Source organism: Felis catus, chromosome A3, assembly GCF_018350175.1.
Source record: "Felis catus isolate Fca126 chromosome A3, F.catus_Fca126_mat1.0, whole genome shotgun sequence".
Lineage (NCBI taxonomy): Eukaryota > Metazoa > Chordata > Mammalia > Carnivora > Felidae > Felis > Felis catus.
This window is the reverse complement of record NC_058370.1, coordinates 119535809-119554413: the sequence shown is the minus strand read 5'-3', so window position 1 is coordinate 119554413 and position 18605 is coordinate 119535809. Positions and strand designations below refer to the sequence as shown.

General features: G+C 60.8%; 1 protein-coding gene across 5 annotated transcripts; it reads left to right on the top strand.

The window, feature by feature from the left end:
- The first annotated feature begins 278 nt into the window (after positions 1 to 278).
- GAREM2 (GRB2 associated regulator of MAPK1 subtype 2) lies at positions 279 to 18292 on the top strand. Of its 5 annotated transcripts, none has more exons than XM_045054833.1 (7): positions 282 to 1374; positions 1969 to 2113; positions 6269 to 6409; positions 12363 to 12493; positions 13189 to 14226; positions 15208 to 15377; positions 15859 to 18292. In XM_045054833.1, exons 2-7 carry the CDS (start codon positions 2074 to 2076, stop codon positions 16874 to 16876), a joined length of 2538 nt encoding a protein of 845 aa, XP_044910768.1. In that variant the 5' UTR covers positions 282 to 1374; positions 1969 to 2073; the 3' UTR covers positions 16877 to 18292. The 5 variants fall into 5 exon arrangements, 4 of the variants coding, with proteins under 4 accessions (XP_044910770.1, XP_044910768.1, XP_023107795.1 ...); XR_006595879.1 differs by lacking the exons at positions 282 to 1374; positions 1969 to 2113 and adding an exon at positions 3252 to 3447 and having other exon boundaries at positions 15859 to 17670; positions 18237 to 18292; XM_045054835.1 differs by lacking the exon at positions 1969 to 2113 and having other exon boundaries at positions 279 to 1374.
- The last annotated feature ends 313 nt before the right edge of the window (positions 18293 to 18605 follow it).

Genomic DNA, 18605 nt, shown 5'->3' with positions numbered 1-18605 from the left:
ATTTATGGCAAAATCATGGTGATGGTGGCACAAGATGATGAATACGCTGAAAACATTGAATTGTATAATTTATTAAAAATTTTTTAAAAATTTTTTATTTATTTTTGAGAGACAGCACGAGCAGGTGAGGGGCAGAGAGAGGGGGAGACACAGAATCCAAAGACAGGCTCCGGGCTCCAGGCTGGCAGCACAGAGCCTGACATGGGGCTTGAGCTCACGAACTGTGAGATCATGACCTGAGCCAAAGTCGGACGCTTAACCGACTGAGCCACCCAGGGGCCCCTGAATTGTCTACTTTAAATGGATGAGTTGTTACAGTATGTGAATTAGATATCTCAGTAACACTTTTAAAAAACATATTAGGAGGGGGAGTAAGCAGCTACATAGAAATACGGGGGTTCATAAGCATATTACCTCTACCTTTGTGTACGCTTCAAATTTTCTAAAAGAAAAAGTTGGATGCAATATTTCCAAGATTTCTCAGAGGTGCTTACCCAAATGCTCTCTGGCCTCCCCCAGTTCATGGACTCAGAGACGGCTCTCTGTCCGCTAGACGGGATGGGGCAGGGCTGCTGCACACACCTCCCCGGCCACTTCAGGCCCCTTTCGCCATCTTTCTACTCCGTTGACCTCTCTGCCCCACTCGCGGCCTGCTCGCTAACCCCTGCCGCTGCCTGGCCTCTGGGCCAACCGCGGGCCTCTACCAGGCTGTGTCCCCCGCCCTGCCCCCTACCTCCCTCACCGTACTTCCTGGCTGTGTCCCGCCAGCCATCTTCCAGAAACCTCAGCCTAAGAGCTAAGAAGTTCTGACTCTAAGCGAGGCTGCGTTCCTTCCTACATGGCTCCTGAGGCCCAAGCAAATCAAGGGCTATATGCATCTGGGCACTTGTGTGGGGTCCCTGGGAGGTTGGCCAACCGTTCAAAAGCCCTGGAGAGACTCCGGAACAATTTACAAAAGTTAGGAAATGGGTCCCACAGGTTAGGCGGTTCTGCCCGACGTCTCACACCAGTGTGGTCCCTGACTCAGCCCAAATCCAGAGCTTCTAGGGTTTTGGGCATGGAAGATGAAGGGTGGCCCGGGGGAGAGAAGATTGGAGGAGGCACCACCGAAGGCACGAAGGGACAAGCAGGGCTGGCGAGGAGGAAGGGCGGCTCGTGACGCACGGTGGTGGGAGCGCAAGCGCCGCCGCAGGGACTTGGCGACCAGGTGGATGTAAGTAAGGGTTAAGGAGATTTCCAGGTTGGGGGGCCAGGTGAAAGGTGTTTCCTTAGTCGGGATAGAAGATAAAGGAGGAGCAAGTGCTAGCGGGCTTGTTGAAATGGAAGGTCTCTGAATGCCGCTGGAGGGGTGAGGGCGCCTGGCTGGAAGCTGAGGTGGGACGGTACACGGGGCGTCTACATCCGGGGCTCACAGGTGTCCCTCGGGGATGGGGTGACCACATGGCCTGGTCCTGGTTTGCACTCTGTCCTAGAGTCTGGTTTATGCCTCTCGTTCCAGTTAGTTAGCATCTCTTTCACTCTCAGAAGTGTCCCCGTTCGTTCGGGTGACAAATTATATGGCCGTCCTACTCAAGAGAGGGCCTGCGGGGAGGGAAAGAAAAGTGACTAAGCCAGGCTCCTTTCCCTCACTTCCTCCTTTGGGCCTCCTCATCCTCCTGCCTTCATCCCCTCCTTAGACACTCGTATTTCCCCCTTTCTCTACCTCCTCCTTCCCTCTGCCCTGTCTCTCTTTCCCACTTCCCCAGGAAAGAACTCACCCCCACCCCCACAGACCACCCCAAGTCACAACCCTGGTGGCTGAAGGAAGAGCGAGCCGGGGGACCCCCTGCCCAGTGGACAGCGGGCCTGGGGCGAGGCGGCCTGGGCGGGACAGGGAGCGGGGCCAGCGGGGTTGTGGGGTTAGCCCTGGCTGGAGGCCTGCTTCCTAGTCCTAGTCCGGCTTTCCTGTTTTGTTGTCTCGGAGCGAAGCATCCTGCCCTTGGAGTCTCCCGTTCTGACCTCCGCAAAATATGGAGATTGAACAAGTGAACTGACGTGAATCTTCGCAAGGAGAAGTTGTGTTCATCTTATTTGATGCCAATTTTTATGGTGGTCGGGTCACACGATGTGGGAGGTTAGTCACCTTGAAGAGATGGTTGGTGTTGAATGTGTGTGGGGGTGGAGTGGGGGGGGCTCCCTGGGTGCAGAGGCTGAGAACTAGCGTCCATGGGGCCCTTTAAGGACCAACCTAGGGCCCACGGCCCCTCGGGAGCCCTGCACCAGCCCCTGGTCACCTGCAGAAGGCGGGCAGACACATTGAGGGCCAAGGGGGTCCTCTGGCAGCGTGGCCCTGCTGAAGTCACCGCAGCTTCTGAGAAGGGGCTTCCCAAGAGGAACTCCGGAGCTGGAGCCACGAGGGGTTGGGAGGAGGAGGTGAGGACAGCAGAAAAGGAAGCAGGACTTCAGGGCCTGAGAGCAGGGACGAGGGGTTCGGTAACTGCCTGGGTGACCACCAACGGTCACCCGCCTGGAGCTGTCCCCTCCTGGGCAGAGCGGGAGCAGTTCACACCGCCTGTGTGTGTTCTGGAGCTCTCTGGCCCCCAGGACTTGGGAAAAGCGGTAAGAAGGCAGGGGGAACCTGGCAAGTGCTCTTTAGTTGGGGTTCAGGGGGGTGAGTACCGGGAAGGCAGTAGGTTTTGAAGCCAAACCAGAATTCAAGGCCGAGCTGCCACTTGACCTCTCTGAGCCTCAGTTTGCTCATCAGCAAAATGGGGTTCATGAGGCGGCCTCGCAGGCTGTTTGAAGCCGGCGGTGATAAATGCCCTGGAAACCACGACCGCAGCTGCCGAAGATCAGGAGCTTCAGGGGCCAGGGCAGGGCCGGGGCAGGGCCGGCGGCGACTCCAGGAGGCCACCGCACGAGGGGCTGAGGAGAGGCGCCGTTGCCGGCGGGCAAAGGGGGTCCAGATCCACCCGCCGGGGTGCAGGAGGCTGACCCCCGCCGCGCCCCCGCCCCGGAGGTGCCGCCGCGCGTCTTCCTTTTCCCTCCAGGCGCGCGCCCGGGGTTCTCGGAGTCGGGCTGTCACCTGGACGCCCGGGCAGAGGCGCGGGCGCGCGGGGTCGGGCGGGGAGGCGGGACTTGGCGGCGGGCGCGGGCCGGGGGGTGGGGCGAGGGCCGGGGGGCGGGGGCCGGCGCCCCGCGGGGAGGCCGGCCACGTGACGCCTGCAGCCCCGGCCGGGCCACCAGGCGGGGAGCGCCGCGGCGGCCCCAGGAGGTGGCGGCGGGGCGCGGGAGCCCGGGCCGCGCGGGACTGGCCGTCGGGGCCCCGGGACGGTGGCCCCGGGGGCGCCCATGCCATGGAGAAGCTGGCGGCCGGGCTGGCCGGCCTGCGCTGGAGCATGGGCGCCTTCCCGCTCGACCTCATCGTCAGCCGCTGCCGCCTGCCCACGCTCGCCTGCCTCGGGCCAGGTACTGGGGTGCGGGAAGGGGGGCTGGGGGTCCGCGGGGAAATCGGGGGCTCTCTGGGCAGGTGCTAAGGGGGCCGTGACGATGTGGCCCCTGCCCTCCCGCTCCCGGCTTCGGCCTCGCACGGCTCCCGGCACGCCTTCCCTGGAGACCCAGGGCCCACGAGCCGAGGGTCCGCCGCCTCCTGGGCCCTGCTCACGGGCACCGGACAGAGATCTGGGACAGGGACTGAGACCAGGCCGGGACAGAGTTTTCCCGGCCAGCTAGAAGCCGGAGCGCGGCGGAGGCCCCGCGGCCGCCCCGTCGGTGCATCCCTTTCCCTGCAGCCCTCAGACCCCCCGCCTGGGCCGCGCCCCCCTCCGTCCCTTTGTCTCCCGCTTCTCACCTCGATCCTCCCGCATCCCCTGGGCCTCGGACTGCGTCTTCCTACCGCCGCCACCACCCCCCAGTCCCGATCGGCCCCTGTTGGCACCCTTCTTGCGCCCTCCTTTCGCATCCCGGGGAGCAGTCTGCGGCCCCCGGCGGGCAGGTCACCTCGGGGAGAGGCCCGAATGATCGGGCCCTCCCGCCGGCCGTGCCCCCAAGTCCCGGCCTTCCCTCATGTTTTGCCCCACTTCCCAGGGGCCCAGGCTGCTCTGCCGATGGGACTGTGCATGGGGGCCCGAGAGGGGACGCCTGGAGGCCGCACGGAGCGAGGGGACCGTTTGGAGGAAGGGGGGGGGGGCGGCTGCTTGGCTGGAGGAGGGGCGGGAGCCGGGGCTGGCAGCCAGGCCGGGGGTTTTGTGTGCGAGAAGAATAGGGGTTTGGCCCGCGTTGGCACACTCGCTTCCCTGAATGCTAATGGGGCCCGCGGCCACAGGCTCCTCTCCCCTCCTTGGGGCCCGCAGCCCCTCCTCCGACCCGCGGCGGGGTGGAACGGGCACCGTGAGCGGCAGCGTGTCCCTCGACCGACAGGGCTGCGTGTCAGTTTCCGAGCCCGGGGCCGTCGGGCAGGAGAGCTCAGCAGCCCAACCTCTTGCTCTCCAGATCGTTAGCGAGTGATCCCGAGGCTGTCCGCGTCAGCATCAAGGCTGTCCCCTTCTGCGTGTGAATGGGATAAGCTGGCCCTAGGTTCTGCCTGGCCACTTCCCACACGTCCTCTTTGGCATCTCCCTTTCCTGGGGGTCCTTTCTGAGCTCCCCAGTCCCAGCAGGCCTCCTCTGGGCTCCCGTGGCGCCTCGGCACCCCTGACTTGAATCTGTACACGCGTTTTTATAGTTTATTGCCTTCACACTGGGCTCCAGGCTCCTGGAAGGAGGATATCCCGCTTAACAAAGATTCTGGACTTACCGAGGGATGAGTGAATGGACAACTGGTGTGATGGCCCAGCTGTCTGCCTGTCTGTGACCTGTCTGGTGGCTATGGCTGTGGTCACTGTGAGTGCGAATACGCGAACAAAAATGTGCCTTTAGTCTTAAAGGCCCTACGGCCTATGCATTTGGGAGAGGCCCCTGTAGTTGCAGCCATGGGACTGAGTTGTGTCAGTGGGGTGACAAGCTCCTGTCACTAGGCCCAGGGGCTGTGCTGGCTCAACTGTTGGGGGCCATGAACCATAGCCTTTGGTGTGTGCCTTGTGTGGTTGTGAAGGGTTGCAGAGTAGGAGGGCTTCCTCTGCCCCAGGACATGAGGGGTTGAGGAGGAAAGCTCTGACCCCCTCCAGTGCAGTGGGAGCCCGCCCCACTCAAAGGGCCTGAGCACATCCTCCCCACACCCTTCATGGAGCCCTCAGTCATCAGGATAATCAGGATAAACCACTTCCCATTTGCTTGGGTGGCAGCAATTTAGTAAGTTGTGTCTGAGAGGGCTGGGAAGGAGGCGTCCCCCCACCTTCCCCCTGCCCACCAGCTGCATCCAGGAGACCAGGCCCCTGGAAGCTGGGCCAGCCCCTCCTGCTCTCCTGGAAACCGTTGCTGGGGTTGGAGCCTTCTGGGCCCAGACCCCTCCCAATACCTCTGCCCTAGTGCAGCTTCCCCCAGAACTAGGTTCCCCCTTCAAGCTCCCCTCCCACCTCATCACTGTGTTTCGAAGACAGGGAGGGTGAAGGGCTGACAAAGGGAGAGCCAAGAAACCGCTTCTCTGAGAGGGGCTAGAGGTTATCGGAGACTTTGTCCCCTCTCCTTTGAGGTCCCCTGCGTGTAGGAGACCCTTGTGGCAGTGGGTGAAGAGGGGCTGCCCAGGAGAGAACCAGGAATCTCTGGGGGCCCCTCAAGCAGGGATCCACAACGGATAGCCCGTCTCAGCCCCGTCTGTGCCCCCGACAAGGCCCTCCTCGCCTGGCTTAGGCACGGACTTGGGGGCTGAGAATTCTGCTGGTGGTCCTGAGGCCCAGCTCTAGTGTCTGCTCAGGGAAGACCCCACCTAGTTTGCTGCTCCCGTCTGGGAGTACCCAGACACCCTCCACTCAGCACCTCCAACGTGGCCTGTTTTCTGGGTTCACCTCTCTTTCCACCTCCCCATGGGCCCAAGTGCTCTGGGAGGGCGGGGCTGGCTCATCTGCCAGAACCCCGGCTCGCAGCACAGGGCCTGGGACAGCAGGCCGTCCAGGCGAGTGGTGAATGAAGGACTGTGGCCGGGGTGGTTGCTGGGGCCCCGTCAGGAGCCAGAGCCCTGGGAGACCAGGCGTGACTCACAGCCCTGAGGCCACAGCTGGCAGCGCGCCTGTCCCCTGAGTGGTGTTGACCTGGACAGGGATCGTGGGCAGCCGTCCCCAGTCGGGGTCTTGGTGAAGACGTTAGCCTCCCTTGTCCCTCCTAATGTTCACTTTACCTTTCCTTCCTCTTCCCAGGGGAGTATGCTGAGGGTGTCAGTGAGAGAGACATCCTGCTCATTCACTCCTGCCGCCAGTGGACAACGGTGACAGCCCATACCCTGGAGGAGGGCCACTACGTCATCGGACCCAAGATTGACATCCCCCTGCAGTACCCAGGTGTGCCCAGCCAGGGACAGATGACATAGAGCCACTGGGGGATGCAGGCAGGAGGGTAGGGGGTAAGGCTTGGGGGAAACTGTTAGTGACCACCCTTTGCCTGGAGCCACAGGGATGAACGAGGACATGGCTGGCCGGGTGGCGGTTAGGGCCCTGTGGTTTTCATACCGTTTCTGGGGGAGTCCTGGGTTTCTGGTTGCAAAATTTTGATTCACATTTTATTTCGTTTAGTTTTTTAAACGTTTATTTTTGAGAGAGGGTGAGCGCGAGTGGGGGAAGGGCAGAAAGAGAGGGAGACGCAGAATCCGAAGGAGGGTCCAGGCTCTGAGCTGTCAGCACAGAGCCCGATGCGGGGCTCGAACTCCCAGACTGCGAGATCATGACCTGAGCCTGAGTCAGACACTCAATGGACTGAACCCCCCCAGGCGCCCCATTCACATTTTATTTTAAACTGATGATCTAAAAATTAACCCCACTCTCACACTGTTGCAAATCAAACCTTAACCCTAACTAGAGACCTTGGGTGTGTACTGTGAGCTGCCTCATTAAGGCTTTTTTTTGTCCAGACCCTCGAAGAGAATGACTCGTGCGGGGATCTTCTCAGTGGTTGGTGTGCAACCAAAATTCTTCAGAAACAAAGGGATGCTCAGGCTGATTTTAGAACTGCACTCGTCCACTCTAATCCTGATTTTTCCCAATTTTTGTGTTAAACTCCTTGTTTTTACTGACTGGCTTTATCAGTGAATGTGAAAATTTTACACTTAGATGATGCTAATGAACTCGTACTTTTATCTGTTATATGTATGATGTTGATATCTTACATACGATTTTGTTTGAAGAGAGGATTCTGCTGCTGGAAAGCACAGCCCTTGTATTTTACACGTGACAGAACAGAGGCTTTAAGAGGGAGGTGATTTGCCCAGGGTCACACAGCTAGGAAGCAGCGGAGCAAGGGCTAGAACCCAGGTGACCGGACTCCTGGGCTGATGCTTGCTTGCACCACACCAGCGACGCAGGGCTGTTGTCACCTGGGTGGGAAGGGTGGGAATCAGGTGGCCCCCTCCAGAGATGCCCCTGTGTGCCCCAACGATCCCACAGCTCCTGCGTGTTAAACGCACGCCGCCCTCCAGATGCTGAGCTGAGTGTTTCGTCGTAACATCCTCACGGCAGCCGTGTGAGAAAGTCTTATTAGCTCCGTCTAACTCACAAAGTGAGGCTCCGAGAGCTCTGGTAGCTTGCCCAGTTCTGTGTTTGTGACTGCTAGTCCCCTTCCCCTGCCCTAGTAGAAGTCGGGAACTGCCGAGCTGGAGCTGGGAAGGCTCCCATTCCTTTCCTCCCAGGTATTGGGGTCCCCAGCCCTTCTTGGGTCTCCTCTGAGCCAGGGGGACAGGACTGAGGCTTCTGCTCTTTACAAACAACGCTGTGAAGTTGGTACCCCCATAGCTCCCACACCCCATTTAAAAGATGAGGAAACACTCTGGTGTCTTTCTGACCCGGGGTTAGGCCCTGAGCCTGGAGCCCTTGAAAGGCCTGCTTAGCAGCTAGAAACTTCCCAGCCTGGCTATCTGGTATTGGTCCAGGAAGGGGCCCCAGATCTTCTTGGGATGAAAAAACAAAAGATTGGAAAAAGCCCTCGCTGACAGAAGTGTGACTTTACTGTCCCATTTCGGTTGTGTTATTAAACATCGGGGAAACCAAGGCACAGAGCCTCCTAGGGAAGAGTGAGTGAGTGCAGGAGGCCTGGGGCCCTTTCCCTTATGCAATCTTCTGGTGCCCCTGTGTGCATGTGGCCGGTGTGGTCATGGGGCGACGGCTGGCCTGCAGGGGAGTCGCATCCCTAGCCGCATCTTTCCGGTGGGTGGCTCGGTGGCCCTAGTGGGGGAGGGGAGGCCGGGGTTATAGCCTGGAAGCGGAGCGCGCAGCCCGACGCTAGTTCCTCCTAATGAATTAATAATGACGTGGGCGGGGGCAGTGGCGAGACCCGGGAGCCTCAGGGAAGGCGGGGGAGGGGAGTGCAGTGCAGCGCCCGTGGATTCGGGGGACCTGGCCGCCCGGAGAAGGCCCCCACCGCCCCGCACGAGGGGCTAGGTGGCTCAGGTCAGCGTTGGCCGGCATTCTGGGAGCTAAGCCGTGTGCTTCCATTTCACAGATGGGAAAACTGAAGCCCGGAGAGATTAAATAATTCGCCCAAGGTCGCGCGGCTGGTTGGTGCCAGAGGTGGGATGCAACTAGGTCTGTCCGACCCCAAGCCTATACATTTACTCGCCATTCTTTAGGGAACGGCGCGGCCGGGGTCGGGTGCTCAGAGGAGGGGGAGACTGCTCTGCCTGGAAGGGACGCCAGGGAGCGCGAATGTGACATAGGAAGGAAAGGGCAGGGAGCAGGGGCAGGCTGGGGTGGGGCAGGTCCCTAGGGTGCGGGGGCGCTTGGGGTCTCACTACGGGGGAGGCAGGAGAGGAAGCTGCCGGGGGGAGCGAAGGCTTCCAGGGGCTGGCGCATCGCTCCCGGGAGGTCTCCCTTCCTTCCTCCCGCGGTAATGACCGGTGCTGGGCCGCGCTGCGGCGGAGGGGGTGGTGCTGGCTACCATGGTTACATCGATCCGCCGGCCACATCCTCTCCCGGCTGCAGCCCTGACTTGGCTCCAGCTCTCCCCACAGGGGGCAGCGGGCAGCTCTCCCCGCTTGGCTGCTTGTGGGGGGGGGGCTTGTGGGGGGGGGGGGAGGCTGCGGGAGGGAGGGGTGGCACCCGCAGTGGGATGGTAGCGCTGTGCGGCCCCTGCTGCCCGACCCCCCCCACCCCAGACCCCCGTTCCTTGCCAGGCGCCTCCCCAGTTTCTCGCCCGCTGCCCTGGAGGGCTGTGGCACATTTTCTCACAAGGGTCTCCTCTTTCTCCTGGGCACTTTCCCTTCCCTTTCTCAGCTTCACTTCTTTCCCGCTTCTAGGTGCTGACGGGCCCTTGGTTCTTCATTCTCAGCACGTTGGAGGCAAGGGGGTGTCCTCAGTCTGGGATTCTGGCTGGGTCTGGGGGGGCTCCAGGACCCACATACTGTATACAACGCGGTGTTTGTGTTCACGCCAGGAGGACGCTGACATTTTTTTCTGGGAGGAGAGTTCCCAAAGGGTTGAGATCCGCCCTAGCTGAAGACCCACCTGTGGGTTCAGTCTGTACCTCCCACCCGGAGTCCTTAAACCCTGCCCGGGCTTGCTCACCCCCCTAGGAGCACCCCCTGGGGGGCCTCACTTGGCCTCCAAAGGACGGGCTCCTGCCCCACATGTTACTTCCAGGTTCCCAGTTTTGACTAGCAGCTCTGCCTGCTCCGTGTCGCATTGGTTTTTCTGTTTTTTTTTTTTTTTTTTTTTTTTTGGTAGTGCCAGGTTTTTATTTAAATTCCAGTTAGGTAACATACAGCGCAATATTAGTTTCAGGAGTAGAATGTAGTTGAGCGCCCTGTGCTCAACACAAGTGCCTTCCTTAACACCCATCCCCCATCGAGCCCATCCCCTCCCCCCCACCCCCTAGCCTCCCCCAGTAACCCTCAGTTTGTTCTCTGTAGTTAAGGGTCTGTTTTGCCAGCTCCATTTCTGACCCGGCCGGTGGCCTGCGTCCTTTCCTCCCCCTACCTGCACCTAATCCGCTGCCCCAGTCTGCCTCTTGGTCTGCTTGATTTTGCCATTTCCCCAGTGGCTGTCCCGGCTCTCCTGCAGAATGACCTCTCTGCTTTCTTTTTGGAGCTCAACTTGGAGCTTGGCATTTTCTTGTTCAAAACACTGCGACGGCTTTCATTTCTTTTTTGGGCTGTGAGATGACCATTTATTGAGATATTTTCCTTTGTAGTTCTTAGCCAGCTGGGTAGTCCACTGCATCACGTCATACATGCTGTCCTGAAGGGGGCAGCCTTCAGCATTGCAGCCTACAGACTAGGCAGTCCCCAAGATCTCTTTAATGGTTCTAGAGCATTCTCTAGCTAAAGATGCATGCTGCTTTTGTTGGGCAACGTTGACAGTTTCGTCAAAAGTGAGACTTCCACCGCGCGTGATGTTTTTCTGCTTCTCTCTGTGTCTTGGTGGGTCCTTGAGGGCTTTGATGATCAGAGCGTAGGCGGAAGAAGGTCCCACTTCAGTGTGGGCCTGTTTGTTCTGAATGGTCAGTTTCGCTGTCGTCCTCAGACCTTTCTGATCACCACTTGCCTTGGCGATGTCCTCACTAACCTTTTTGGGACGCGCACCCAGGGGGCCGGTCTTGGGGGCTCTGCAGACATGGCAGTGACTACCCCACCAGGGCACCTTCCGTACGTGACTTCGATCTTTTGGGCGTCGGACTTAGGTGGCCTCGTGGAGGTGGCTGGTGTCAGATGAATCCGGATTCAGGACTATGGGAGAAAGTGGCACCTTGGCTTCCTCTGAGCTGAAAGCCAAAAGCTCATTTCTTACTGAGGAAAGTCTTTCTGCCTTAACCTGGCATTTAGAGCCTTTCATAACCTGGTTACTGCTTCACATGCCGTTGGCACTTTCCTCAAGCCCTGGGCATAGGCACTCACCATTTCGGGTAGGCAATCTGCTCTCGTGACTCCTGTTTTTAAAAAATTTTTTTAAGTTTATTTATTTATTTAGAGAGAGAGAGATAGAGCAGAGGAGGGGCAGAGAGAGAGGGAGAGAGAATCCCAAGCAGGCGCCACACCATCAGCACGGAGCCCGACGTGGGGCTCGAACTCACGAACCGCAAGATCATGACCTGAGCCTTACCCGACTGAGCCGCCCTGGTGACCCTGTCTTCTGCATGCTATTTCTTCCACGTGGACTGTCTGTTCTATAAAACTTTTTTTTTAATGTTTATTTTTTTATTTGGAGAGAGAGAGAGAGCACAAGCAGAAGAGGGGCAAGAGAGAGGGAGAGAGAGAATCCTAAGCAGGCTCCACAGTGTGGAACCTGGTGTGGGGCCCGATCTCACCACTATGAGATCACGACTTGAGCCGAAATCAAGAGACGGTCGCCTAACTGACTGAGCCACCTAGGCGCCCCTGTAAAACTCTTTTCATTCTTAAGATCCCCTCGGACCATCAGGCGGGTCTTTGGCTCTTCAGTCACGAGTCTGTTGTAGCAGCTGTCCCATCCTGCCATCATTGGGTGCTTTGTGTCGCACCAACTCTATCTGGGTCATCTAGGCTTGTACCCTCTGTCTCAGGGCACATAAAGGGTGTATGTGACCAGTGAGGTGAGACAGTTTATACAAGGGGGTCAGCTTCATGGATTATCCTCGTTCTTTTAAAGTCTGTGCCTGCTGGGGGCATCTGCCGGGCCAGCTTAAAACAGCTCCCGACCGCAGGTTAGGAAGGCCTCGTCGGAGGGAGGGAGGCGGTTTTGTCGGGCTCAGGTCAGAGGCCTCTGGGATGTCGCACCAGGGGCTGAATGTTGGACCAGGGCAGGGTCTGGGAACAGAGCTGGAGTCTGAGCAGCCCTCCTGGGGTCTCCAAGGCCCGGTGCCAGGTGCATCGGTATGGATCGGCAACCCAAGGTACGTGCGTTGGATGCCAGATCCACACAGGACCCCAGATCGTCTGCTCCATTGCCCTCCGACGAGGACCCCGAGAGGGGAAGGTCACAGCAAGTCAGAGTGGGGCTGGGACGAAGCCGGGAGCCAGCATCTCCAGTGCGACACTGATGGTTGGAGGCCAGTTTTGTCTGCAAGCGTTTGGCTGCCAATGTGCATTCGGATTTCTCTGGGCAGGCAGCTGCGGACCTCCTCACCCACCCACAAGCTCTCCGTGGGGTTCTGGTTGCTAGGTCTGCGCTCACCTGCCCCCCTTGAGCCAGCTGCCTGGCCCCTTCCACCTCAGGCTGTGCAGACCTGCCTTTCTGCAGTCTCGGTTCCAGAGGGGCTGGCTGATGCGAGGGGAGCAAGAAGGGGGGACCGGCGGGCAGGCGTGCCCTAGCAGCCTGTGTTCGTCCTTCGTAGGGAAGTTCAAGCTCCTGGAGCAGGCCCGGGACGTGCGGGAGCCAGTGAGGTACTTCAGCAGCGTGGAAGAGGTGGCCAGCGTCTTCCCTGACCGCATCTTTGTGATGGAAGCTATCACCTTCAGTGTCAAGGTCAGTCCTTGCCACACCAGGCCTGGTGTCCCCACGCTGGTTGGAGGGTTGTCCTTAGGGTCCAGGAGGCAGAAGGTGTCACAGTGCCCCTTGAGGGCCTTGGGCCATGTCAGAAGAGCCAGGTGTATGACCCACTGGCTTGCAGAACTTCCTGGAATAGGTGGTGAAGTGTGTGTGGAGGGTCCTGCCCTGACTTGGAGATCCTCAGGGCAGCCCGTCCCTTTGGTAGGAAGAGTGGTCGTTGGGGGCACACAGTCCCGGCAGACCCCCACTGGTGTATGGATGGCTCGTTTCTGTTTACAAACCCTTATCCACCAGTTCATTCCTCTTCACAGTAGCCTTGAGTAGATGGAGTATTGTTACTTCCCAGATCGTATAGGCAATGAAAATAAAAGTTGCCATTTACTGGATATTTTAAAAGTATGGCACACCAACATGTTGCAGTTCTTCCAAGTAAGAGTTAACACACGAGGCAACTCAGGCCCCAGAAGTAGCTCATTTAAGGTTGCACGGCTGCTACGTGGCCTCTCCGGGAGGGAAGGTGGGTCTCCTGATCCTGCAGTCCGGTGCTCTTGATCCGGTCTCAGCCTGGGAAAGGCTCCCGGGTCGGGGAGCGCGGGGGTGTGCGCGCGCCTCAAAGGAGAGCTTTGCCTGGGCCACCGGCTAAAGCCCCACCCGGTCTCTGGGATCCGCAGGTGGTGTCGGGCGAGTTCAGCGAGGACAGCGAGGTGTACAACTTCACCTTGCATGCGGGCGACGAGCTCACGCTCATGGGCCAGGCGGAGATCCTGTGTGCCAAGACCACCAAGGAGCGCTCGCGCTTCACCACGCTGCTGCGCAAGCTGGGCCGGGCCGGGGCGCTGGCCGGGGTGGGAGGCGGCGGCCCCGGGGGTGCGGGGGCCGCGGGTGGCGGCGGCGGCGCCAGGCCCGTCAAGGGCAAGATGCCCTGTCTCATCTGCATGAACCACCGCACCAACGAGAGCCTGAGCCTGCCCTTCCAGTGCCAGGGCCGCTTCAGCACGCGCAGCCCGCTGGAGCTGCAGATGCAGGAGGGCGAGCACACGGTGCGCGCCATCATCGAGCGCGTGCGGCTCCCCGTGAACGTGCTGGTGCCCAGCCGGCCGCCGCGCAACCCCTACGACCTGCACCCGGTGCGGGAGGGCCACTGCTACAAGCTGGTCAGCATCATCTCCAAGACCGTGGTGCTGGGGCTGGCGCTGCGCCGCGAGGGCCCGGCGCCGCTGCACTTCCTGCTGCTCACCGACACGCCGCGCTTCGCGCTGCCGCAGGGCCTGCTGGCCGGGGACCCGCGCGTGGAGCGCCTGGTGCGCGACAGCGCCTCCTACTGCCGCGAGCGCTTCGACCCCGACGAGTACTCCACCGCCGTGCGCGAGGCGCCCGCCGAGCTGGCCGACGACTGCGCCAGCCCGCGCCGCGCGCGCCTCTGCCTGCCCGCGCCCCCGCGCGCCCCGGCGCCCGCCCGCGCCCCCGGCCCGCCCGGCGACGGCGAGCAGGAGTACGTGAGCCCCGACTGGGCCGGCCCGCCAGAGCCCGGCGCGCCGCCCGCCGAGATCCCCTACGAGGAGCTGTGGACGCACCAGGCGGCCGAGGGCCTCGCCGAGGGCCGGACGCGGCCGCCCCCCGGGCCCGACCTCATCTCCTTCGGGGCCGCCGGGCCGCCCCGCCTGGAGCCGGAGGCGCCGCCGCCTCCCGTCCCTCCCAAGTCCGAGGCGGTGAGTGGCCGGGGGTGGGAGGCAGGGAGGGGGGCTGGGGGTGCCTGCTCCAGGGAGGTGGCCGGCCAGAAGCAAGTTCTCCTGCGCCCCAGCCTCGTAGCTCCGCCTCCAGCCCCTGGGGCGTGTGACAGAAGGTGTCCCAGGGGTGGGGGAAGGAGAGAAGGGCAAGGAGAAGGACGCTGGAGCGTTTGTGGTATACCAGGGCCGGTGTGGATACCAGGGACGTAGATATGTATGGTATGTAGATAAGCAGGGACGGTGGCACTGGGAGTTCTGGAGACAAAGATGCTCGTAGGTCTCTAGCTTGAGAGAGTTTGGGGATGCGCTCAGAAGGCTCCACAGAACAGGAGTCCTTTAAGTTGTCCAGGGAAAAGAAGGTCCCGTGGTGGAATAAGTTTAGAAAATGTAGTGGATGATTCCTAACCCACCGCCTCCTCACTTAGGAACCACAGAACGCTGGTTCATTAAAGGCTCTGAGAAGTCCTGCACTAAGGAACCCTATCTGTGCCTACTGCAGAATTTTGCAACCGCACTGGTCCACAGCAGTGGACTGCAGCCGTTAACGTCCCGGGGAGTCCACTTGGAGTATTTGACCCATAAGGAAGGGATCTTGATGACCGATGGCCCTTTCTTCTCCTTGTCACACCATTTTCTTCCTCTCCTTTTCCTTGAGGAGGGACTAGGTTTACATATCTGTTTTGGATCTCCTCATGTATACATATTCTTATATTCACGATGGCTTTCCAAGGCCACAGGAGATGGTGTCTATGTCATGGGCTCTCGTGGAGTGAAACAGGCTGGAGAGACTTAGAGGGCCGGGGTGGGTGAATGGCAGAGGTGAGTAAGGCGGAGATAGCCTCTTGGCAAAGTGGGGCAGTGTCCATCCCAGACACCCTCCTCGCCCAGCTGCTTGGGAAGGGCAAGGCAAGGGGTGTCCGCCGCCTGGGGACAGGACGCGGAGTCACGGCCCTCTGCCTGCAGGTGAAGGAGGAGTGCCGCCTGCTCAACGCCCCACCTGTGCCTCCCCGGGGTGGCAATGGCAGCGGCCGGCCCTCGGGCAGCCCCCCGGTGCCCCCTCGCTTCCCCAAGCTGCAGCCCATCCACTCCCCCAGCTCCAGCCTCTCCTACTACTCCTCTGGCCTCCAGGATGGGTGAGCCCCCTCCTTCTCTCGGTGCTGGGTCCTCCGGAAGAGGCCTGGGGAGGGGAGCCGGTGCTGAGGAAGAGTCCAGGCCTGGGGGTTCGGAGGGCGTCCGTTCCTGAGCAGTACCTGAGCTTGAGGGCGCTGGGGGCTGGGGCCACACCTTGCTTTCCACCTTCAGCTTGTTCCTTTCCTAACTGGTGTTGGTTGGGTGGGGACACGGCCCGGGTTCCCTCCAGACTGGGATCTGCCACGGGATGGAGTGCCCCTTGCCGTATGAAAATTTTACGTGGTTCAGCGTAGTCTCATTTTCCCGGGGCGGGAGAGGCTGGAAGGAAGACTAGGGCAGTCCCGGGCGGGGGGGGGGGGAGGGGGGTGCCTCAGGCCTCGGGGGCCAGGGCGCGAGCCGGCGTTGCTGAGATCAGCGTGGCAGTCTCTGCCCTGGCAGAGCGGCATGTCGCATTTCCGCGCGTATCTGTGTCTCTGCCCGCAGGGCAGCCTCCCGCAGCGGCAGCGGCTCACCGTCACCGGATGCCTACTCCCTTTACTGCTACCCGTGCACCTGGGGAGACTGCAAGGCCGGCGAGGCCTCCGGCCGCCCACCCCCGGGACCCCTGCCCTCCACCACGCAGCCCAGCCAGGCCGCGCGGGCCCTCGCAGAGCCCCCGAGCAGTCGGGCTGCCTCCGTCTTGGGGGCTGACACCCCCGTCAAGGCGTACCACGGCTGCCCGCCTCTGTTCAAGCCCTCTCACCCACAGAAACGCTTTGCTCCGTTCGGAGCTCTCAATCCCTTTTCGGGGCCTGCCTACCCCTCGGGCCCTTCCGTGGCCGCCTCTCCTGGGCCCACGACCACCTCGGGCCCCCTGGCTACCTCCAGCCCTGCCTTTTCTCCAGGCCCAGGCTCACCAGGCCAGGCCTACTCAGCTGCTCCCCCCTCCTGTCCCACCTCCTCCTCCTCCTCTTCCGAGTGGCCGGAACCAGCCCTGGAGCCCTTTGAGCTGGGCCAGGGCGGTTCCCCGGAGCCCGAGCTGCTGCGCTGTCAGGAGCCCAGAGCTGTGGGGGCACCTGGGCCCGGACCCTGCCTCTCGCCACTCGGACCCCCCAAAGCCTTTGAACCAGAAGGTCTGGTGCTGCGGCAGGTCCCCACCCCACTGTCACCGGTGGCCCTGCAGGGGCCTGAGGCGGGCGGAGCTCGGCTCCTTCTCGCCCAAGGGCGCCTGGAGGGGCCTCCTGCCAGTCCCCGGGAGGGGGTCGCAGGCTGGGGAGGCCGGGATGCCTCCTCCTGGCAGCCCCCCGCTGACCTGTCTGCACTCTCCCTGGAAGAAGTCTCTCGAAGTCTGCGTTTCATCGGGCTCTCAGAGGACGTGGTGAGCTTCTTTGCCAGAGAACGCATTGACGGCAGCATCTTCGTGCAGCTCAGCGAGGACATCCTGGCCGATGACTTCCACCTCACCAAGCTGCAGGTCAAGAAGATCATGCAGTTCATCAAAGGCTGGCGGCCCAAGATCTGATGTTCCCGGCTCGTAGCTGCAACTGGAAGCTGGCACGGAGGCCCCGGGGCTGCAGGGGGACAGCCTGCGGGACCCAGGAGCCGGTCCCGCCTGCGAGGAGAATCTATGCCAAGACTGAGGCGGCCAGGCAGCCCCTCAGAGTGAATCCAGACACACTCGGAAGTGGGGGACTCTGGGGTCAGACCCCTACACGGGGACATCTGGCCTTTGTGCAGAGTATGTGGGGAGGAGGCTGGAGGCACCGGGGCACACCTGGGCCTGGGGCCACACTGCTGTGATTCCCGTGGAGGAAGGGCATCAAAAGCTGGCCTTCGCGGTGACCTCACATCCTCCCGTGTCCTTGTGCAGAGCTTCACAGGCCTCTTGCACTTCTCAAGCTTGTAGGTTGAGGTTAGAGACCAGGGAAGAAGATGGTCCGTAACTTAAGCACAAATTCCCCAAGTGCCCTCTCCCCTCTGCCCTGTGGGCTTTTGGCCTAAGCTGCCCCAGAGTCTGGGTGCCGTTTCTGTATCTCTGGGACGCCCTTCCTTCCCCCTTCTGTGAATCAGGGCCCTGGCCCCGAGCACTGGGGTAGCGAGTACAAGCCTGTGCCACCGTGCCTCGGAGGCTCCAGCTCTCGGTGCCGGTTTGCGGGTGAAGACCCTCGACGAGAACGGCCCTGCTGTTGACGTGCTCTAGTCGGGGAGCCGGGTGGTCCCCTGACGTCTCCGGTGCCCAGGCTTCCGCCTTCCATCTTGCCAGGCTGGGTCCGGTCTGCGAAGATTCTCACTCCGCCGAGGAGCAGGTAGATTTAGGTCAGCCGCTCCTGGATGCTGGAGGCGAGTGGCCTTCAGTCTCTCCCACTTCCCCTCTGCTCCCACTTCGCTTGATTCTGGCCAGCACACGGTGCCGTCCTCTTGCTCTCTGTAGCTGGCACAGGTGGGGTGGGTGGGGAGAAAGCACGGTGGTTTGGGGAAACCTGCTCGTTCCCCGTTCCCGGAGCCCGGGCCTCCTGCACTTGCTCATGTGCCTCACAGCAGGCCCTCGTCCCCCGGATCTCGGGCACGACGACCTGCTTGGCACCCGGAGGTTGGCCATGGTGTACGAGCACCCATTACTCCCCAGCCCCCGGGCTCTCCGTCTCCTCACCCAGGACCACACTAACTCTCGTGCCGCTGGCCTCAGGCCCCGGGTTACAGGCCTTCTCTTCTGCCTTACCTAGCCTTCCTAGATATTTATTTCCTGTTTTTCTCTTAAGAGTAGTGAAGCCATGCTGGTGCTCAGGCCCTGAGCTGATGCCTCCGCTCCAGGGCAAGGGGAGTCGGGAAGCAGGACACACAAACTGATGCTGAAGCATTTGGTTTTCTTGTCGATCCCTTAGTGAATCCTCCGGGACTAGTGAAATAAATGCTAGAGCACTGGACAGTGCAGGTGGAATGCTGGGTGTCGGCGGCTCTCTTCTTCCGGATCACGGGGACCGACAGGTACAATGTGTAGGTCTTCAGGCAGAAGGCTCTGGAATGGGTGTGCCCGTGGCCCACTCCTGGGTTCTCTTCTGAAAACCCCTCATCAGCCCCTACCCTACAAGAACCTTCTAGCTCCCTCAAAGGTTTCAACATCATTCCTACTTTCCATTGCTGCTGAGTGGAAAACTCCAGCTCGCCAGCCAGGCCCCAGGTTTTTCCTGCACTGGCCAAATGCCTGCCTGAGGCTCTCCCAGAGCGCCCTTTAGGAGCCCGTTAATGGCTCT